Source organism: Bactrocera neohumeralis, chromosome 2 (genome assembly GCF_024586455.1).
Source record: "Bactrocera neohumeralis isolate Rockhampton chromosome 2, APGP_CSIRO_Bneo_wtdbg2-racon-allhic-juicebox.fasta_v2, whole genome shotgun sequence".
NCBI lineage: Eukaryota > Metazoa > Arthropoda > Insecta > Diptera > Tephritidae > Bactrocera > Bactrocera neohumeralis.
The window spans coordinates 84257494-84281375 of NC_065919.1; the positions used below are offsets into that span (position 1 = coordinate 84257494).

A 23882-nucleotide genomic window follows, 5' to 3' on the forward strand; every position below is an offset into this window, starting at 1 on the left:
TTTCTCTCATTTGTGAACAGCTGAAACTTTTTTCAAATTCCCCGAATTTTTAGTTAAATGAAGCTTAAAATCAATGTGATAAGTAGCACTGGAGATATACGGCTGCAACGACGTCTATTAACAAAATACGAAAAGACTTTTTCGACTACTTAATATATGCGTATACGATCAGGATGAGACGAAAAGTTGTAACTCGGTTGACTGTCTGTCTGTCCGCCTGTGCAAACTGTAACTTCAGTAAAACATTAGATATCTTGATGAAACTTGATACGAGCATTCCTTGGCAAAAAAGAAAGAGCGAGTGCGAAGATGGGCGTAATGAAATATTCGGTTATACCCGAACGTAGCTCCTCCTTATTTGTTAAAATAATTTTGAATTTTTAAATCACTCTGAATATAATTTTTCACAAAAAACTTTTTTTATTGGAATGGTGTGATTTTGTCAAAAATAAAAATTTTGACGAGTCCTTCTATCAAGGCCAATACCTCATTTCGTAGGTCCTCCTGGGGATCGGCTAAAGAATCAATGGAATTTAAAATGTTTAAAAATTGAAGAGTAACATCTACTTTTCGTAGGACAATTATTTAAAACAGAAAAAATAAATTTTCGAACAATATCGAGTTCGCGAATCTTTCTGTTTTCTGAGTCATCGCAAATGTAATTTAAATGTTCCTAAAAAATCTTACTGAAAGGACTCGTTTTGACTGGGTTTAATCTCAATATGTTTTCCCTCCTTTCCTTCCAATATTTCTACTGTCACCCCAAACAATAGTATTGACAAATAAATTTAAATTAAAGCAACCACTTTAGCAGCAACCGTTAAAGCAACGGCTCGCCACAACTCCAGAACCTTAAATACTTTCTGCGTGTAACAGTTTCAATGGCGTTGCATGTTTATTTGGATCTTTTGTAACATCTATATATCTGTATCTTTTGCGCGATGTCTGCCACTGTTATGGCTGGTTACTGATCTCTCGGCTGGTTCGCTGGCACATTTTAATGTGTTTTGCACTTTTTTAGGCCATTTTTGTCGTTCGTCGTTTGCCGTTGAGTAGCGCGTAGATAACGGGCTAGAGCAGCAGCAACAGTAAAGCCGAATTTATAACTCGGTCATAACGGCGCATCGCGCAATAAAGCACTCACATAACGCCCGCAACACTTGCAGTTAAGTGACAGTTAAAGAAAAAACAACAACAAATAACCATTATGAACAAACCGTTTGCAAGGAAGCATAAGCAAATGAAAAAAAGTTTTATGTATTGCATGGATATTTCGGTGTTGGTCAGCGTTGATGGCCAGCAAATAGAAGAAAACAGCGCAATTTACTTGCCTTAATTCCACATTTATATACACGTGTGTTTGTATGTATGTATATACAAATATTTTGGTGTTAAAGCTTTTTATTCATCAAAAATATTGAGTTACGTAGGATTCCTAATAAAATCAAAAATGCCCAAGAATGAAAAAACACGCACAGTATCCGATGCTAAAAACGTTCCTAAGGATAAGAAGTATGGATAATCTAACTAGCTGATGGATGATTATTTATTTCAAATAAGGCCAGCAAAATTAAATAATTAAAAAAAAAAAATACTTTATCCAATAAGACTTCAACTTTTGAAGACTATCTGTCTTTATATCCAGATATTTATTTAAGTTGTCAATTAGTCCTGAAGCACCTGTAAAAAACTCGCAAGTTTGCCTTTAGGTCTTCATTAAAAAAGGGTTGCTCATCTTCAGTTTTAAAAAGTGTGAAACAATAATGCCTTTGGCATGAAAGAACATACATAAAATCAATTGAAAAGTTCCCAGCCTGACACTTATATGGCGCTACTAGAACTTAGTCCATATGATTTAATTAGCTCTAACCTTCAGAAGGCGCGTGTATAAATTTGACAGCTGTCGGCTCACAAGTATATGAATTATAATCATTTTGAGTGAGGCAACTTTTTTTTTATTGCGAAAAGAGGTTATTATCGACAAAAACGTCAAAAAAGTCCACGAAATAATTTTGGATGGCCGTAAAGCGAAGTGGGTGCCTCGCGAGCTAATGATTCGGAACAGCTTTTGGATATTTTTAACATAGCGTCTAGCATAGTTTCACTCCGAAGTCCAATCGGCAGTCATACGAGTGGACTGCACAGGATGAAACTGCTCCAAAGCGTGCAAAAAAGCAACAGTCGGCTTGCAAGATTTTGGCGTCTGACTTTGGGATGCGCTTGGAATAATTTTTATTGACTTCATTGAAAAAGGAGAACCATTAACAGCGACTACTACATTATGTTATAGGGCCGTTTGAAGGACGAAGACAATGCACCGTGTAACAAGTCAAAGAAAACGATGGCAATTCATGAATTGGGCTTCCGCCAACACCATCCCTCCAATCTCCAGTTCTGGTCCCCAGTGATCAATTCCTATTTCCAGAGCTCAAAAGAATGCTTGGTAGGAAGAAATTTTCGCCGAATGAAGAGGTGAACGCTGAAAGTGCGGCCTATTTTGAGACAAAGGACAAATCGTACTACAAAAATAGTATCGAAAAGTTTGATAAAAGAAAACGAATTTTGACAAAAATGTGTTTTCCTATGGTAGGGCGAGGTCTTTTCAGTTGTTCCTTAAGACAGTTACTCTTTATGGATACAATGGATACTGAAAAATTTCCTCTGGATAATGTCTTTTAAGGAAGTTCACGAAGTGCGAAGGAGTAAATGTAAGTTAGGTAATGGTCCATTTATGGTAATGTGAAAGTTTTATCAACTTTTGTTAGTTATTCCTTTAAGAAATATAATATCTCTAACAAACATACTAACACAACGCATATACCGGATCGAATAAAGTATAATTTGTGTGGAATCTCGACAAGTGTATGTTCTAATAAATTGTTCATCTAGCAAGGTCGGACCGTTGGAAAAAATGCATTTTGATAGGTTTACTCTTGGACATAAAGCAGGATTTTCAATTTACAAAGAAAATAGTTATTCGATCGGCAACATTTCCAGCTTATCAGTTCTTGTCCCATTCGGATGAAATTTTTGTCGATATAGAATAGATAGATTTAGATCTCCTTAATACTTAAATTCATAAGACTTTGGGTGCGGAAAAAATATGTTTCCTTTTGAAGAAGAGCAGGGGTGTTGTGATTGTTGCTTTATCGAACTAGTGCTGGGAAAAATCATTGCAGATGTCGAGTTTGAATCTTTTTATTAATTTTTGCATAAACTCGGCAGCTTCATAAATATTTTAAAACCCGTTCCTCTGTTTGTATTCAAGGAACTTTGTTTTTGGATGCACAATTATAGGTATAAGACTTTTCATATTATATATTACTAGTGGATGTGGCCATGCGTTGGTGTGGTATATATTTCATACTAATATTTATATAATAATCTATTCAATAAAGTGAAAATTTTATTATACGAATAAAGGCGAAAACCTTTTTGTCGGTATAAGAATCCGAGGGATTGTATTTGCGGTTTAATTTTGCATATGTTTATACAAATAAATTTCTTTTTATATATATAGATATATAGTAGAGTACATAAATCATGTGTCTTAAAAAACACGTATGCTTCATCTACACTTCAGGGCCTTAAAAAATCCAGCAGCATGAGATCAACGACTATACAAACATAAATATCTGTATGTGTGTAATATTTAAAAGTTCTTGTATTCCAAAATACTTATGTGAGTGTAGTGAAGCAACATATTTCCTACTTAACATTTGCTTTGTGTAATTACGGTACTTCCCTTGGTTAATGCTGGCGTTTAGTAACATTCATTCGTTCCTTCACGGCACCCCAACGCTTTATGTTTCTTTCAGTGACGGTAAGTGCACGTTTTAAATGGCAATGGCGACGGCAGCGCCATCTGTCTTGACACATTGCAATGTTAAATAGATGATATTTTGTCAAACACGTTTGCTACGTGACTGAAAAATAAAAATTAGTCTGCTCGAGAACTCAATGCCGGGAAAATATTTGCAACTACTCGAGAGTGCACGACACTACAGATACACATACATATACTTATATACACACGCAAATATATCGTACATGCAAACGTACGTTCTACATATTTACAGTTGTATGTTATGTGTAACAAAACTGAAAGCGATAAGGACTTCAAGTGGCGGAAGGAGCTGCAGCAACAGCTTCCTTGAAGCTTCCTAGGTGGATGCGTTGGTTTGTAGGTGATTCCGGTTACAGGTATAAGTGGTGCCAAAGATTTACACTCGCGTGTAATATTATTGATTGTGAGAGAAAAAATGGTGCGACAGCGAGCACACCTGTGAATAATACGCGGCAATGCGTACGTGCATGTCTAACACCCAATCCAACCCGACGCACCCTCGTCGTCTTCGCGTGGACTAAAAGTTTTCGGAAAAATGCAAAAAAGAGTGTGGAGTTACGTGTAAATGGGGACAGCAGTTAGAAGCAATGGCAGACTTCTACCGATTGGTGGTTACAATTTTGTAAGAAATTTGTTGAAAATGAGTTTGATGGTCCCTCCGTGCTGGTGTTGGGGAACTTATGATGTTTAATGTGTACTCTGTATTAGAGGTACATTTCTCAATAGCCTTTGTTTGACAGATCGGAGGTGAGTCGTGTAAATCTGTCATGTTCTTTTTGTTCACTGTTGTTTGGCATTTCTTCATGGAAAGTCTTACGCCTAATCAACGTTTAAAAACCGTTCAATTTTATTACGAAAATTCACGTTCTGTAAAAAATGTGTTTCGGGCCATTCTTTCAACTTACGGTCAACATAATTAGCCTACTGAGCGTACTATTCGCAACACCATCACCCATCTTGAGACCCAGCATTCATTATTGGACACGAAGACCGTGGAGAGTCAATACAGCGCCGTTCATAGCAACTCGAACTGACGTATGGAACGACTTAGCGCATTTTTTGTCGAGATCTTAAATTGAGAGCGTACAAAATGCAGTTTTGTGCAAAGACTGAAGCCGACCGATCTTTCCAAGCGGCAGCGCTTCGCTCTATGGGCTCTTGAAGAGTTCCAAGAAGCTCCAACGTTTTCGAGCCAGATTTTGTTCAACGACGAAGCTGCTTTCTGGCTAAATGGATGTGTAAACAAGTAAAATTACTGCATTTGGGACGAAGAGATTGAATAACTACCATTTCACCTAGAGAAAATAATGGTTTGGTGTGGTTTGTGGGCTCGTGAAATCATCGCTCCATAGTTTTTCAAAAATGATATCGGTGAGAACGTAACCGTCAATGACGACCGCTTTCACGCCATGATAAGCAACTATTTAATGTCTGATATTGAAGCTCATGATCTCGGCGACTGTCTGTCTGTGGATATATAAAGTCTAAAGCCTATACGGATAGTCCCTTTACGATCTTGGCCATGGAGCAAAACATCACGCGGGTTTCGCAGTTACCAGTCGAAATGCTCGAACGAATCATCAAAAATTGAACTCAAGTGATGAACCGTCGGAGACCTAACCGCGGCCAACATTTGAAAGAGATAACCTTCAAAAAATAAGTGCCAAAGAATGTTCTTTCGAGCGATAATATACATTCCCCATTAGATTTGAAGTTTCTGTGTTTTTTTTTTATAAAAAAAAATGGGGAACCTCGAAATGGATCATCCTTTAGTTTATTTCCAGCAAAAATATAAAATGTTTATAATTTGTTTCAAGTGCACGAACCACCCTAATAACAATATATGCTTACGCGCACATATTATTTACGATGTACCAACAATCAGGTGGCTCTGTGTTTCGATTTCGTTTCTTTTATTTATTTACTTTCGTTTTTTTGGCTGAATGAAAAAGACATAATCATATGAAAAGTGACAGGATCACGAAGCAGTGTCTGTGTACGAATGGATGGCTGTCTTCGCAGGGCACGAAATTCGGGAAGAAAGTGATTGAAATGGAAAGGTCAGAATAATAAATGGTGGTAATTGCGATGATACGAATGAGAAATAAATGCACTGTCTGTCATAGTAGTGGCCATAATTAAAGTCACCTGTTAAAGAAAATTGTGTTGTGAATAATAAATAAAGTTTAATGTTTAATAAAATATAAAATTATATTTTATTGCGGTTGGTGACTTGTTGATGGATGAAGTAGTGGTGTTAAAGTGCGGTTTTAAATATTATTCAAGTAACAAGTGGCCTCGGTTGCTGGCCTAAGTAACTTCGAAATAGCCGTAATCAAGCAAAAGGAGTTCTTCTTCTTCTTAATTGGCATAGAAACCGCTTACGCGATTATAATCGAGTTAACAACAGCGCGCCAGTCGTTTCTTCTTTTCGCTACGTGGCGCCAATTGGATATTCCAAGCGAAGCCAGGTCCTTCTCCATCCAAGGTCATCCAAGGTCGGTTTGCAGGATTCTACAGTTATCGAGCAAAGGCACAGACCAAAGTAAAAATTGGGCCTAGAACGTATGTCTAGTAGAGACACTCGTATAAGTGCCAAAAAAATCCGATAAACTAGACCTGACCAAAGCAAATATAAACAATTCACTTATATTTTGAATTTAAACTTTATTATTATTATATATTAGTCAACAAAGCATAACAATGGCGGTCGTTTTATCACATTTGGGAGTCTTTTAGATAAACTCTATCTATTATTCGCACTTTCCACATTAAACACGAATAATCGAGGAAGGCAAGTAGGTAGCACCCGGTGCGCTTGCAATACGTGGTGCTTGACGAGTAGCCTCAGAAGCAAAGTTGTGAACAGGAGCTACGCCACCATCGTGCGATTGAGAGTTGCCACCCAATTGATCGTATTGCGATTGAATAGCGCGTTGGGCATTGAGAGCATCCTCTGGTGTACGGTACTTGACGAAGTGCACCTCTGGCTTATGACCTGTAAAGTCGTGTTGAGACTGCAATTTGTTGGCCAAATCACCCAAGTCGGCTTGTTTTTGTAGAACATAGATGGCGGTCTTCTGTTCGGCAGCGTGTCTGGCAAGATTGAGGGCGGCGTTCTCCAAACCATTATTTTCGGGTCCCTTAACGAAGATAACACGCAGATTCTTCTTCAGTGCAGCTTCCAGTTGTTCGCTGCCGGCGGGCTCAATGAAATCATCTTCATCAGCGGTGTAGGTGTAGAACTCCTTGTCGAATTCAGCGGCGGGTGCGGAGTAAGAAGGTGAGACTTGTGTGGCGGCACCATAATTGCTTGGTCCACCATAACTACCAACTCCACCAAGTCCACCACTGCTGCCACCTGGTGCAAACGAGAGACCGGCGTCTGAGTGTCCTTCCGGGCGATAGTTGTAGCCCAAGTTGTCAGCACAGGCAACGGCGAATAAACAGAGGACGATAAAGGCACGCATCTTTTTCTATGAATACTTAGGATTGGATATTGAAAAACGCGTATTTTTTTGGCGCTAAGCTAGACGTGTGGCAGATAAGACCCAGAAATGTTGAAGTTTGGAATGATTTCCTCTCCACAGCGCACGAACTTTTATACAAATTGCAGATCTTGTTGCGAATGCCAAAAACTAATATGTCACTCGAGTGCATTCAAATGCTGCAATTTATTGTTAATTTATGGATTTTTATTTGCAGTGATTTTTCTTCAGTGCACATTGTGCGAAATTGCAACCTCATCGACATACTAGACGGAATATGATTGCGAATTTGCTTGGAGACAATACGCGGCTGTCAATATTGCGATTATAAATTGGATTTCTATGCAAATGAACTAAGCGCCACTAGCTATTCAGCCATGTTGCGAAATATTTTCAAGTCTATATACATATATATTTTAAGCCATAAGGCATTGCTTTGGCATTTTACTCGAATTAATCACCAAAAACTAACAATAAAGTGTGAATTAGCGATTGTTTAATATGTTAAGAGACTGCTCCTAATGAAGCATTATATGTTATACAAAAATAAATCGAAAGTATTTATGACGCCAACAATGGCCATAAAAACCCAAATAATACACAACAAGTTCAAATTGTTTAAAGTAAAGTCTACCGCATAACATAGAATAGAATAATAACATAGAATAGAACAGTTTTCTTGTTTTGCCAGTCTGATCTTTAATTATGGATCAATGCTGCTTGACGACAAGCATGAATATGATTAAGCAAGGGCCTTAACTTAGTCAAATAAGTATTGCTTCCATATAAATTGTGATCCATTTCGAGGTTTCCTACTTTTTCAAAGAAACAACACAGAAACTTCAAACTTAATGAGGAATTTTTATTATCATTCGAAGGAATTTTCTTTGGCATTTAATTTTTTAAGATTATCTCTTTCAAACGTTGGCCGCGGCTACGTCGAAGTTGGTCCATCCATTGAGTCCATTATTCGATGATTCGTTCGAGCATTTCGACTGGTAACGGGCGAATGACACGCGTGATGTTTTGCTCCAAGGCTTGAATCGAAACGACATTGTCCGCATACACTTTAGACTTAACATATCCCCATAGGAAAAATGCTAACGGTGGGATCTTGGTGGTCAATTGACCGGCTCAAAACGTGAAATCATCTGCTCACCGAAGTATTCTCCCAATACATCCATTGATTGATGCGATGTGTGGGAAGTGGCGCCGTCTTGTTGAAACCAAATGTCGCCGAGATCACGAGCTTCAAATTCAGTCATCAAATAGTCGGTTATTATGGCGCGATAACAGTCGGCATTGACGGTAACGTTCTTATCGGCATCATTTTTGAAGAAATAGGGGCCGTTGATTCATCCGGTTCATAAACCACACCAAACAGTTGCTTTTTCTTGATGAAATGACAGCTCATGAATCTCTTCAGGTTGCTCTTCGTCGCAAAAGCGGCAATGTTGCTTGTTTTCAAACCCATTAAGTCAGAAATGGGCTCATCGCTGAAAAAAATTTGGCTCGAAAACGTCGTATATTCTTCGAACTTTTCAAGAGCCCATAGACGAAGCGATTGGCCTTGAAAAGGTCGAGCGGCTTCAGTTCTTGCACACATTGTATTTTGTATTCTATCAATTTAAGATCTCGACGTAAAATGCACCAAGTCGTTCCATACGTTAGCCCGAGTTGCTGCGAACAGCGCTGAATTTACTCTACACGGTCTTCGTTTACACACTCAGCGACGGCTGCTATATTGTCTTCACTGTTATCCAATAATGAATACTAGCTCTCAAAATGGGTGATGGTGTTGCGAATAGTACGCTCAAGAGGCCGATTATGTTGACCATAAGTTGAACGAAACGCCGAAATACATTCTTTTCAGAACGTGAAACTGATTGAGCAAAATATAGTCCTTACATGGAAAAATTTCCAAAATTATAGATGGAAAGATTAATTCTCGAAATTTGGTATAGATTAGTGACCAAGGTTGCAATAGAAGCTTTTATCTGTGACCCATTCGAGCTAACAAAATTAAAAACAAGTACAAAGAAAACTCTTCACAAAAAAGTAACGACTTTGGTCTATATAAATTATAACGGCAACCCTGAACACAACAAAAAAGTTACTAAGCTTAGTGACTGGTACCAAACAGGTTCGATAGTGAAGTTCAGTTTTACTTTCATCGTGTAGTCGAATAGATCGCAATGAGTTTGGTTGGCAAAGTCGTTATTGTAACGGGAGCAAGTTCGGGCATTGGTGCTACCACGGCGGAGGCCTTTGCCAAACAAGGTGCCAAAGTGGTGCTCGTCGGACGAAATGAAATAAATTTGAAAGCAGCTGAAGCGGTCTGTAAAGCAGCGAACAGTAAAGCGGAACTTTTATCAATCACTGCTGATGTCACAGTGGATGCGGAACGCATTATAAGCTCTACAATTGAACGCTTCGGGCAACTGGATGTTTTGGTTAACAATGCTGGTATTTTTGAAATTGGCAACATTTTGGATATTGATGTCGACCAATTTGATCGTGTTTTCAATACAAATTTGCGTTCCGTCTTTCTTTTAACTAAATTGGCCTCACCACACTTGATCAAGAGCCAAGGTAATATCGTGAATGTCTCCAGCGTCGCGGGTTTGCGTTCTATACGTGATGTTTCCACCTATTGTGCCTCAAAGGCAGCACTCGATCAATTCACTAGATGTATCGCCTTGGATTTGGCGCCGAAAAATGTCCGCGTAAATGCTGTTAATCCGGGTGTTATTGTGACTGATATTCACAGACGTATGGGTTTATCGCCGCAAGAACTTGATGACTTCTACTCACGCTGTAAGGAAACACATCCACTTGGTCGTAGCGGGGAACCAAAGGAAGTGGCCGATGCTATTATTTTCCTTGCTAGTGACAGCTCTAGCTTCATAACGGGAGCAACTCTGCCCATCGACGGTGGTAAACATGCCGTTTGCTCTATTTAAATGGTCATTGTAATGCCTTTCTTTAATATTTGCAAATAAATGTGAAATGCACATATCAAAATTTATTTATATATTTTTTTATAATTTTTTATTTATAATTTTTTTATTTTAAAATTTCTTCTTTCTGAATGTGATGATATGTATCTCATCAAAATATAAACTTAGTTGATTGATTAAAATATATTTATATGTTATAAGAAATAACAATACCTGTAGTCGAAAAGGAAGTTCTAAGCACCCAACACATTCCCAATAGTTGTTGGTTGTATATATGGGACTTAGTTCATATATGTTTTATTTTTCTCATAACCTCTTAATTTTATTTTTCAACTTCCAAATTGGGGCGTCTTCAAAAGGTTTTGCAATTCGTTATAACTTCTTTTTGATAATCTTGCAACATGTTTGTTTACCTAGCGGTCTGTTTTTAGGGATTTTAAGGATTTTTCTCAACGACCAGTAAAAAGATGGAGCTTGAAATTTATTATCATTACATCAGAAAGACAGTACATATATAAATTTTCAGCTAAAAAGATTGTGTAGAGCATGAGTTACAGTGTTTTGAACTTCTCGAAAAAATTGGCTAGCACTTCCTTCCAGCATCCGACTGTTTGGCTTATTTGAAACATTAAGAAACTACTTACAATATGTGTATGTCGAAGTACAAAACAAGTCACCTTAGCTAAAGAAGCCATCGTTTATGAGAAAAGTCGTCGACGTATTTTTTTCAGATCCATGACCTCATTCTCTATGCTAAGCGAAACGATGCTACACTGTCCCCAATTAGTCACGGAAGATGAAATATTGACAAATGATAGCATAAATGAGTTTAGAGTTGGCTGAGCAGAAAACGGAAGTCTTGCTCATAAACACAAGGAGTGTGCAAGAAAGGGTATCACTCACCACAGGACAATACGACAGCCGTAGCTGAAGTATCTGGAAGCAATATTCGATTCTAAATTAAAAATTAAGAAAACCTGGCGTATACTTCGGGTGAAGCAAACAAAATATATACTGCTCTATCAAGAATGATGGCCACTAGGAGCTGCGTGCGTTCCAGCCGACGAGCTTTAAACAAAAGCAATGAGTTCAGTAATATTGTACGCAGCACCAAAACGGATACAGGCACTAGATATAAAAGCATATGCAAAACAAATAAATGCTGTGCATACAGGAAGGCTCAATGCTATCCGAGTACCAAGTGCTTTTCTGACGATATCTAGCGACTCTGCTGAAGTTCTAGCTGGTATGCCGCCCATTGACATCCAGGGAGACGAATTTCCGCGATTGAACCAGCTGTCGGAGCCGTCTGTGTGCGTAAAAGCTTCACATTGTGGCAGCAACGGTGGCAAACCTCAACCAAAGAGCGATGGTTACATATACTAATCCCATACATCCATTCGTGGATAGATACACAACATGGGTACCTACAAGGTGGGTTCCAAAGTAAACAGGACTTTTTGAATCTAGCGTCTCCTGGTGGTTAGAATCTGCTATCTTTATCGATTGTCCAATTTCATGACATTTCATTGATTGGAAGCGAAGTTATTGCATTTTAAGTGTCAGTATGTTTTTGTTATCGTTGCGAAAATGAGCTTCGAACAAAGAGCCAACATTAAAATTTGTTTTCAAAATTGGTAAAACTTTTACCGAAACGTTTCAATTGATGAAACAAGTTTATGGCGATGATTGCCTATCCCATAGCAGAGTGCACGAGTAGTTTCAACGTTTTCAAAGTGGTCGTGAGGACATAAATGACGATCAACATGTGGGCCAATCAAAATCCGTGATCACCGGAAATTCCATCGAAACAGTGCGTGAATTCATCAAAAATCAGCCGAAATCATCATTCAAATTCATGGAAATGGAATTGAACATCTCCAAAACATCGCTTTATAGCATTTTGATCAAACCTTTGGGGCTTACGAAAGGTGTGTGCATGGTTTGTTCCGCACAAATTGACTGGCGACCAAAAATTGCTCAAAATCCAACATTTGAAGGACGATTATTTGACCAAAAATCACATTTTAACCATTAACCACTCCCCATATTCACCTGATATAGCACCGTGCGACTTCTTTCTTTTCGGAAAAATGCATTTGCCCATGAAAAGAAAGCGTTATGCAGACGTAGAGGCATTCACTGGCAGCCATACCGCCCAATGAGCTAAAACATTCGTTCGACATGCTTTTGGACCGTGCAAAAAGCTGTATTGAAGCAAAAGGAGACTATTTGGAATAAAATAAATTGATTTTGCCGAAAAAAACCATTTGTTCTGTTTTTTTTAAGTCCTCTTTACTTTGCAATGCTCCTTGTAGACTTCCACCTAACCCAAATACTAAGTGGATATCGATGCTTTAGAAGCTGCCTGTTCCGATTCCAACGCGCTCTTAGTCCATACTGTCCGACGCTCAGAGTACACTGAAGACTCAAAGCACGTATTTATTCAATGCCCTCGTTTTTCAAAGGGGAAAAGTTAAAAACTTCACTTAGCGGTAGTTTTTCGGTGGAAAATTTTACAGCACTCATGTGACAGCTCTCTGATAAATGAAAAGTTGTCAGCGAAGCGTCAGTTCAAATTATGAGAAAACTAAAACATATTCAGTATATTAGGCATCGGTAAGTCAGTATCCGTATACCGATATCGATAATATCGAATTTCTAAACTTCAAATGAAATGCACTTGATTTGAAGTATGGACTTTAATGAATTTAAAGCCGAAGTGATAACGGTTCAACACTGTAATCTTAAACAAATCTCGTAAAACGTATGTGGTATTTAAAAAAATATGCACCGATTTCAATAGGCAAGCATCCACTTAGGTGTAAGTAAGAAAAATGCCAGCATTTCAAGTCATCCAAAATGATGCCATTACATGGAATTTGCTGCAAAATTAAAGAGTTTTATTTACTGCGCTTAAATTGGTGTTGTCTAAAAATCCTTTTGTAAATTAGAACTTTTGGCAAGTAAAAGGCATACAAGCCTAAATTCAAATATGCTCGATATAAATGTAAAATAATAGAAGTATGTAAGTAAAAATTAAAGAAAAACAGAAGAAAAGACAAAAGTAAAACAAATCTGGGTATGTCAGTTTTATGTATAAGCTTGTAGTATATACGTATATGTACTTATATATGTATATGTACTTATATAACTGTCTCATAGATTTTATGGATATCATCTTGTTACAATTTACAGATGACAAAACAATTCTGTTCACTTTAGTGCCAACTTCAGATTTAATTAAATAGACACAATGCTACAGAGAATGGCTAAACACATATACACACGTACATATAAGTACATACCTGTACAATACATGCATACATATGCACCTCGAATACTAACGGCACATGCAAAAATGCTCAACTTTATGCGCTTGTATGTAGGCGTGTGTATTTAGGTATTTACGAGCATGTGATGTTGGCTTACGCGTAGCTGCGTGGGGTCTAGCCCCCTCACCCGACACACAAATTCCACCAAGCATGGCGCCCTGCCATGAATACAGCTGTTGCGCGTTTTCACACCCACTCGGCACGCCATCCGTTCGTTGCTTAATTCCAGTACGAGTGTCTCAGCTGAAACACAACATAGCCGCCACAAGTGGCATGTCCTTAGACGCTGCCGCGGCTGTGACGTCGCAAACACCCACGAAAAGACGAGCAATTGCAAATGGAGCACATTGCCCGTAGGCAAACGTGGGAGTTGTTGTTGCCACTGCTATTTACCTTGGTGCGTGCCTAAGTCTAACTGAATGTATCTAGGCGTGTGTGTGTCTTTGTGTGCGTGGCATTGCTGTTTTTACTGTCATGCCACAGAAAACAGTAGCAAAAATATTATTGTTGCTTTTATTTACTTAAAGAAATTATAGTACTCGTGTTTCCTTGTTGACAATAATTTCATCTTTATACCTGCTTGGCCAGTAAAGCGAGCTCATCAAAAGTATGCCTAGCCGCGCCTGGGCAATCGACGCTGGACGTGCGCTGCGTGACTCATCAACAGCGCCGTGTCAGTGCCCTCACTCGGCTCGTTGCTGTGCAAATGTATTAACCTCATCCTTGAGCGTGGTGAAGTGCCTACAGGAATTTTATATTCCCGCTATTACTTCTGCCGAAATTCGCTCACGGGCGTGCGAATAGAAATGCTTCATCCTCGTCGTCGTCGTTATCGTCATCGCTGTCGTTTTCATTCTCGTCATTCGCATCCAGAAGGCATTCGTATGTACATATTTTGGTGCCTAAAATAATCAAATCACACACACATACGCATGCAGCTGCATGCGGATGCCGGTGTCCGTGGGCTGTGGGCGCGGCCATGAATTCATTATGCATGTACGCATGTATTAGTTGTTAAAGAATTCGTCGAATAAATGCATAAAATTTGCTCGGCTCGGCTACGCATTTGTACTAACTGAAATTGTACAGATTCTCGTGTAAATATCATTCAATTTGCATAAATCTGCATGTGTATGCGTGTACGATTGACTGACTACATTGTAAAGAAAACAATCATTTGAATTCCATCAGCCAGCAAACCGCGAAACTGCCGACCCAAACTAACGGTGCGTTCGTCACTCCATCCATTCAGCAGTTTGTCCATGCGTCGGTCCAAACGTACGACAGTCGCTCGTTCAGCCGGTCCGTTCATTCAACCGTCTCTCCATCCGCCGGTCGGTTCGCACAACCGTCCTTCCATCCGCTGGTCTGTTCATTCAGTCGTCCCTCCAACAGTCAGTCCGTTCGTTCAGCGCTCCTCCATCCGCCGATTCGTTCATTCAGCTGTCCCTCAATCAATTCGCAAGCCCGTTCATTCATTCGTCCCTCCCTCCATCCGCCAGTTCCTTCATCCAGCCGTCCTTCCATCCGCCGTTCCGTTTATCCAACCGTCCTTCCATCAGTCAATCCAAATGTACGTTCGGCCATCCGTTAGCCGGTCTGGCGGCTGTTTATTTATTCTTTGTGTACTTTGCGGATGAAGACGCTAAAACATCATACCAAAGTTTTGTCGTTGTTTGATTTGCCGCAACTCAAAGATAATTGGATCAGTTTAGTATTGTTTTTAATACCACACAGACGCGCGTTTCATGTAAATAAAATGTGACGATAATTTTCAGCAGAATTTATAATATTTGTCTTGAATACTTTGTCTAGAGGAATCAAAAACCGTTTTCTCCCTTTTTGAACCATTTTCAGTAATTTTTATTGTATGCTTAAATACTGGGAAAACGTTGCGAAATTTCAGGTTCTCATATTTACACATCATTTTGACGCTACGCCGAATCGGCAATGCAATAAACGCTGAGTAATGAAATTAATTGCTTTGGAAACACGATTGTCTGTTCGAAAAGCCAGAAAATCCGACACAAAGTGTAAAGGAAAGTGCATGAAGACCGCGATAAGACCAAAAGTGATGGCAACAGTCGCGAAGACTTGTTTTATGACAGGAGATATTTCGTCTTATTCGTTCACAACCAGACCCATAAGCTTCGCTTTCTTATCCAGTCTGGAAGCAGAACTAACAGCGCGGTTGTTGAGGCCAATGATATCAATATCATCGCCGTACGCCAGCAGCTCTATAAGAGTTAAAAGATTGTGCCTTCTCGATTCAGCTCTGCAGCTTGAAGGAATCGAAGGTCTCGGCGAGGTCCTTTCCGGTCCTGAGAGAGCTTTTGATATTACTCTATGTGAGTTTACACAGGCGTATTAGTTTTGCGGGGATACCAAATTCAGATTTATCCTCTTTTAACGGGTCTTTCCCAAAATTTGGAGTATGGTGAATATAAGGTCAGTTACTGATTTTCTAGGCCTAAAGCCACATTGATAAGGTCCAATCAGATCTTTGATGGTGGGCTTTAATCTTTCACACAATACGCTCAATAGAACCTTATATGCGATGTTGAGGAGTTAACGCAGATTGTGAGGTCTCTTCTTTTGTGGAATGGGCAGAGCACGCTTAAATTCCAAACGTAGGGCATGCTTTCATCCAACCATATACTACAAAGAACTTGATATATGCTCCTCATCAGTTCCTCGTCGCCCTATTTGAATAGCTCGGCCAGCATTCCATCGGCCTCTGTCGCTTTGTTATTCTTCAGACGGAGACTCCTTTACATATGGCTTAAGCAGTTCACGACTTTCGGTCTTAGACCAAGTATCCTCTGGGTAGCCAAATAACATCATTTGAAGGTGAACTAAATTGAGAAAGGGTTTTGGACCCCCTACGTAAAAAATCCTCCCAATGAAGAAAAAGGCAGGAGCTTATACTACAGTCACTTTATTTAAACTTTCTTTCCGTGAAAAGGAAACCAGTCTTTAGAACTCACTTTGCAAGTGAACACACGTGAAATCGATGTTTTGTCTTAAGTTTAAAGCTTCCAATGAAAACAAAAAGAACTAACTAACGAAAAAAGCTTAACTAACGGCGTCTTTACTTCGATAATTTCAGTCTTGACCTTCTGATGTTCGCTTAGTTGTCGATGCCACTTGCAAGCTTTGATTAAAGGCCAAACCAATGGAATACTAAAAGAAAGAGAAAAGTAAAAAAGGAAATACGTGTTTATGTGGCGTCCATGATAATGAAGTTGAGAAAGGAACAGGAAAAATAACAAAGTGGCCAACGGCAACGGCAGAAACCTTTTTGTCATGGTTTGTCTAAATAACGTGGCCAACATTTAGGACGCCCAATGAGCCTAATATGCAACATTCATGGAGCGGTGGCGCTGCCATTTGTTGGCCGTCATCACGTCGTTGAGAGCGGGTATCGCATTGCATGAGATCGATGGGATGGCTGTTGCCGCGCACTGGAAGTGCCGTCAAGTTGCAAGTTGAGGAAGCACGTGCACCACAAAATGGAGCCTCGACATGACTGCTATGTATAAATATTCGAAATTCTGCGCGCGTGATGTGACACTCAGCCGCGTTCGCTCCTCCCCAAAGCTTACTTACGCATAGCAGTTGCAGACTGGGTGTGCGTGTGGTTCACTGTACTTATATATACCCAAGTGCATATACCAGTGAAACGTCAAACTAGTCACGGCTGGTATTGATGTGAACTAGTTGCGAAATCATCCTATTTATACCATTCATTAGAGAGTTCGTTTATCAGGAAATTAGTTTTTCATAATAAAATTTGCGAGGTGTTGAGCCAAATTCAATTTGAAGTAGTTCCTTAAGATATATATTGAACTAGAGTGTTAGGTAACCGTTTTGAACTAGTAGAAAACTACCATATTTCTAACCAAAAACCGATAATTGATATTTCCTAGAGTAGCCCACGTAAAAAAATATTATCTGCCCATTTGAATTAAACAGATAGCTGACTAGTAGGGTTTGGGGTTATACTAGTTGCAGAGTACTGTATAACAAGTTGAATTCTCGGTCAGATATCTCTACTCTTTTTGTACATATGTATGTATGCGTGTGTGAACTTTTGAAGTATATCGAAATATGATGCTCGTACTCTTATTAAGGCTGGCTTCTTCCACTTTTTCATCTTTTGCCAAAAAGTTGTAATTAATCAATCAAAAGAAACTTTTGCAGCATCACGTGATTTCCGTACAAGATAAGTGCTATACGTATCTTCGCGTTTGTGTGTTGGAGTATGTATTTATATCTGTATAAACATATACATAGGAATATGTATAACTCCATGTAGGCATAAATAATTTGAGTGCTGTAAATATTTGGAATAATAAATTCACCTACCTGGAGATTTTAGAGATATTACACTATGATTTTATAGACTTGATCGGTATATATTCAAAAACTTTGCCCAGTTTGAGCAATTACTTTTGTCAATGACATAGTACAAAAGTAATATTTTCCTCACATTGTAACAAATTTGATACCAAGAGCAGAGTCCACTAAGTGAATATCAATAAATGAAAATGAAATAAATAAATAATTTTTAGATATTGATCCCAAGAATTTTTTCTGTATCTTCACGAATTGTTTCATCATTCATGGTAGCTCTACAATTTTCGAACATATTGTCTAGTTCCGATCACTATCGCTTAAAGCTGTCATGCAAACTGACCGAACAAAATCGAGATAAAATCAATATTCACTATTTCTAAGATCAAATAGCTGTCTTCGATTAAAAATAGTTACATAGAAATAACAGCAAAGTTATCGAGTTGAATTCGTATAAGAGTAAGCAGATACTACATTAAAATGGTAAAATAGCGATCTACATCTTCATTGCTACGTTTTGTTTTGCCTAATTTAGATCAGTTTTATTATTGTGAGAACACAATTTTTTTTATAGAAACCCAAATTAATGTTTGTTTAGACGGAAAAAAGAAGTTATCCACCAAATGGTCATACTGCAAATGTTGTCTGATTGGCAACTCCCTAACACAAACATCCAGCTAATATATAAATTGGGACAAATAAACATCCGGAAATTGTAATTAAATTCCACGGGTAAATTATAGTTTAGAAAATGTCTTTTGCTATGTTTGTAAGACTGTCCTTAATTGATATGCCAAATATGAGAGCGATCTGTAAAGCAGTTTGCTTACATCAGCGGCTTAAGTCGGTAAACCCCAGTAGTATGTTGCGATTTCTACAATGGATAAAAATATCGAACAAAAAATTTGTCTCAAATTTGTATTTCTAACCAATTTTCGTGTGCGGAATCGTTACGAATGTTGGTGAAGGGACAAAGCATTCAAATACTGTTGAGGGATTATTTAAGATATGCATCGTTCTGGACGACCTTCGACATCTTCAACTGATGAAAATATTAAAAAAGTGAAGGAAGCGGGGGGAATTGTCAGATAAGTGTTAGAGAGATGCCAAGAGAGCTCGATATCTCTTGCGGGTGGGTTAGTATGATTCTGGTGGATATTTTGCGTATGAAACGCGTTCTTGCTCGACTCGTCCCGATAAAGCTGAATTTTTTTCAAAAAGAATACTGTAAACAGGTCTTTTTGGATATGCTTGATCGTGCGAATTCCGATCCCAAATTCATGGAGGCATTATAACTGCCGATGAAACATGGAGTTATGAGTTTCACATGCAAACGAGTCAACAATCATAGGAATGTAGGAGAAAAAGCAAGCCGAAACCAAAAAAATCACACCAAAGTCGCTCAAAAACCAAGGTGATGCTCATTATATTATCGATGTTCATGGTTTTGTGCATCATAAATTTGTTCCGGAGGGACAGACGGCCAATAAGTAGGTCTATTTGGCTGTATTGAGGCGTTTACGTGAGAATATCCGTGGAAAACGGCCGGAATTGTGGAAGAACAATTCATGAATTTTACACGATGACAATACACCATTGAATCAAGCCACGATTTTGACTGAACTTAAAGCCAAAAATGCAAGGAATACCATCGATCAGCCACCGTATTCACCAGTTTTGGCTCCGTGTGACTTTTTCTTGTTCCACAAACTGGAGTTGCCGCTCCGAGGAACCCGTTTTCAGTCGATAGCAAAAATAAGAAGAGTAGACTGGAAAAGTCGTTGGCATAAGTGTTACACACTTGGTGGGTATTACTTTGAAGGCGAGAAAATAAAATTTGATGACTCCGCCCAAAACCCTCCACCATCTAACTTTTTATAAAATATTTAATTATTTTGCATGGACATAAGTATTACTTTTAATTATACACTATAAACATAAATAGTATTTATATATACTAAAAAACGCCACGAAAATAGATACAGAAATAAGCTGTATTTTCATTACATACATACATACATAATATGTAGTAATTGCTCTCAAGGTGGCATTTACCCTTGCCAATGACCTCGCCAGCTGCTTTCGCAACAATATTAAAGCAAATATATGTATGTATGTGCCACTTGCGTACTATTGTATGAGATGCTACATAATTGCAATCTGAGGCGCCGCGCAAAAGCAGGGCGCAACACATTTGAATGGGTAATAAATTAAACGACAATTTACACTTTTAACATTACTGTGTACTTGCAGCCAAGAGTGGGTCGCTGCCATACAAAGTGTTGTAGGTGTGCTTAGCTTTAGTTCACTCGTACGTGTGACTATGTATAAGTGTGTGTGTACGCACATGCACATATGTACATAGAAAAAGTGCAAATAATCCGCACTTGCTTGTGCCATCATTTAAACGCGTTTTCCCATACACACACTCGTTTTTGCTTTTGTCAACAGATGGACATACACACATACATATATACATGGGAAAGCTCTGTGTGTGGCTTGCAAGCGTGTCACTCGGCGAACTCTTTACATCTCAGCACGCATATTCCACATGAAGGAGTTTGAAATAAAAATGCCTTGGAGAATTGAAAGCAAAAACAGGTATAAATATTTATTCGCATACATTTGTATGTTTGTTTGTATGTATGTATATAATAATACACCCAAGAAAAATGTTATTGAATGTGAAAAGGAGTTTTTTATGAAAAACTATTGTAAAAAAATGCAATCCATATAAATAATTGTAGGAAGATAAAATAATTGTAATTAATCTCGAAGAGTTGATTGAGCGAATTCGAATTTATGCGAGATATGACTTGTAGTGGTCTTTGAGCTATATTAAAGCCATGAATACTACGAGTTATTTCTAGGATGGAGCAACTTTTATTTTATCTACCGGGACTGCCAACATTAGTGTTATAACCTCACAAGTCACAAGTTTACAGTAATGTAAAGTAAAGTTCAGAACGCATTGACAGACAATTTCCGTTGTTGTTTACAGTAACTTAAAATATTCGATTCGGCCCAAAATGTAATTAAATCACAATAATTTCCGGATTAACTGAGCAACATTGCATCGATTAGCCGATAGAAATTTTCATAAAATACGATAGCGGTACTTCTTTTCGAAGTATATTATTCTGACAGGTGATGAATCGTTGATCTATGCATATGAAACCAAAGGAAAATGGCAGTCAACTGTATGGGTGTTTCCAGATCAACCGAATCCAACAAAAATTCTTCGCGCACAAAATACTTGAAAGCAAATGGTTGCCAGTTATTTGGAAAATTTGAGAATGTCGCAATCATAACACTAGAACAACGCAAAACAATAAATTCTGAGTGAAACACAACCATTTATTCGCCATTTGTCTTTCAAGAAATCAGGAAAGCCAACAACCGAAGACGATTAATTCTTCACACCGACAATGAAGAGGCGGTAGCTGCGTTCAGAAATCATGTCTTTCAGATATGTACCTCAATCGAAGTGACTTCACTTGAGATATCTGTAACAGAAAAACTATTTGAGATATCAACTTAAACTTTTAGTATTTTTTTAGTTAAAGCATAGTCTATTGAAATATGAAAAAACTTGTATTCCTATTTTATTTGACATTAGTTTTCTCTCTTAAAATATACATATATTGATTTAAATTCGAAACACCTTTTTTCACAGTGTATGCACTTGTGCCCTTATTATATATTCCTAGTTCATACATATTTATGTACCATATATACTCATATCAACGTAGACAGATTTAGTAGTTGCTAAGTGACATCACTTAACGCACAGATGTAAGTGGAGTGTCCCTTTCATTATGTTAATCCAGCGTTTTTGCCCATAATTTTGTAAGAATATTGCAATTAAAAATAAGTCGCATAAAATGAAAATTGAAGTGCCACTTTTGTAGAGTGTAATTGTAATTGTGGAAAATTTGTTATACTGAATATTAAATATGAATAAAATATATTTTAAAAAGATTTGAAGAGCAAGCTATTAGTTTAGGAAGTTCTCAATATTATTTTGTGTCTTCCTGAGCAAATCCAGTGATTGAGATATACTATTATATTATAATACTTTGAACAAAAAATAGTATGAAATGTTCATAACTTTCAAATTCTTAACTTTTTCTTCAAAATTATGTCGTCAGTCAAAGTAATCCCAATATACTTGGACCAACGTTTCATACAATTTTCGAAACAGTTGTTAAAGTCAACTTTTTTTTACTCAAAACAGCTTCTCCGGAGCGATCGTTCCAGTTTGCTGAATAGCCATAAGCTAAATCAGGCGTACACGGTGGTTGCGGTACAATATTGGTTGAAACTTTGGCGAAGATGTCACAAAGAATCAATGCGGCATGTGACGGTGCAAGAGCTGGCTGCCCATAATTCCGGCCTCATTTTACGAATAGCTTCACGCAAACGACGCATTATACTCAAATAGTATTGTAATAGTTGCAGTTTGGCCTGTCGAAAGGAATTCGGAGTGCTCCACACCTCGATCATCGAAGAAAACTGTAAACATTGCCTTGGTTTTTGACCTGCTTTGACGTGGTTTTCTGAGTTTCGGCTCTCCCTTGGCAATATCCGGCCTATTGATCGTCTGTTTCGGGGTGAAAAGCATCGTTCCAAGACTCATCGCTAGTAAAAATATGTTTCTTGACTTCCCGGTAGTCAGAAGGCATTATTTCACAGACGTTAACGCGACGCAGTTTTCCAAAAAAATTGAGTGATTTTGGACCAAACGTGCTTTCACTTTTCTTAGGTCCAAATGATCTTTCAAAATAGTTTTTACTGATCCTTCCGATATTCCAAGTATACCAGTAAGATCTCTGACTGCTAATCGTCGATTATGAAACACCTATTTCTTTATTGTTGATCATCGGTTGTTGTTGATGGACGTCCTGGACGTGGTTCATCGTCAACGCATTCTCGTCTTCTTGAATAATTTGTAGGAGTCAATCTTGCTCGTGGCAAACAATTATCACCATTCGCACAAAATTTAATGGAACTTCTTTGTTGAATAATTTCTTTCATCGTAAAAATCGCCGAGTGTACTTTATGTACTTCAGAAATGTCACTGATAGTCATGCCAACTAGGAAAAAAGTTATTTCGAAGAATGAGTTTCCGCGCGAAATTTAAACAAAAAAGGCTTAGTATATTTAGTCCACAGTGTGGGTGTATATTGGGACTCTGGTTATTCTGAGTAATCAGTTCGCAGCAGATTTAATTAAACTGGATAAACCAAACCGTTTGCTTATTTCTGAGAAATATTTTCATTTCGGACTGAAATAATATTTGGCAAAGTCTAGTACGACCTACATATATAATGCCTAGTGCACACAAATGCGTACCTACACAACTGTAAATATAAATAAGTTAACGTCGTTAAATGTACGCAAAAGCCGAAAATAAAATAGAATGTCGAAAACTGCAAACTTTCCTGCGGATTTTCCGCGCATTTAGCGAAAGTTTTCAGGGAAAATGCCGGGTTAATTTATTGCAAGCTTGGGAGTGATTAACGACTTAAACGTACATAAATGCAAAATTAAAATTGTTTGTACTAAATACTATTTGCCTACACACGAAGGCATGCAAGGACCGCCTGTCGATTGGCTTGTGTGCGTGACTGGCGCGTGGTGTGTTGTGAGTTCAAGTCGTAGGTGCGGAGAAAATGCATTAAAGATGAGAAAATAGTTTTCCTTTTCTTGAGTGCAAAGAGTTTATTTCAAGCTGTAAACAAATTTCATATTTTAAAAATCCATCTTTTGGACATCGACCGCTCTTCCGTTTGTAGTTTAATACTTGGAGGCACGGCAATACTCTGTATTGAAATTTCAAAAAAAGAAGGAATATTAAGTTATACTGTATCGAGAAACTTTACCCGCCCTTGAT

The 23882-nt window shown here is 38.2% G+C and overlaps 2 protein-coding genes across 2 annotated transcripts; one reads left to right on the plus strand and one right to left on the minus strand.

Moving 5' to 3' along the window:
- Positions 1-6601: 6601 nt before the first annotated feature.
- LOC126754535 (uncharacterized) lies at positions 6602-7317 on the minus strand. The gene has a single exon (XM_050466614.1). It carries the CDS (start codon positions 7315-7317, stop codon positions 6619-6621), a length of 699 nt encoding a protein of 232 aa, XP_050322571.1. The 3' UTR covers positions 6602-6618.
- A 2206-nt stretch (positions 7318-9523) lies between these two features.
- LOC126758455 (uncharacterized oxidoreductase MexAM1_META1p0182-like) lies at positions 9524-10363 on the plus strand. Its single transcript, XM_050472727.1, has one exon. The coding sequence runs from the start codon at positions 9531-9533 to the stop codon at positions 10296-10298; it is 768 nt and encodes a 255-aa protein (XP_050328684.1). The 5' UTR covers positions 9524-9530; the 3' UTR covers positions 10299-10363.
- Positions 10364-23882: the final 13519 nt, after the last annotated feature.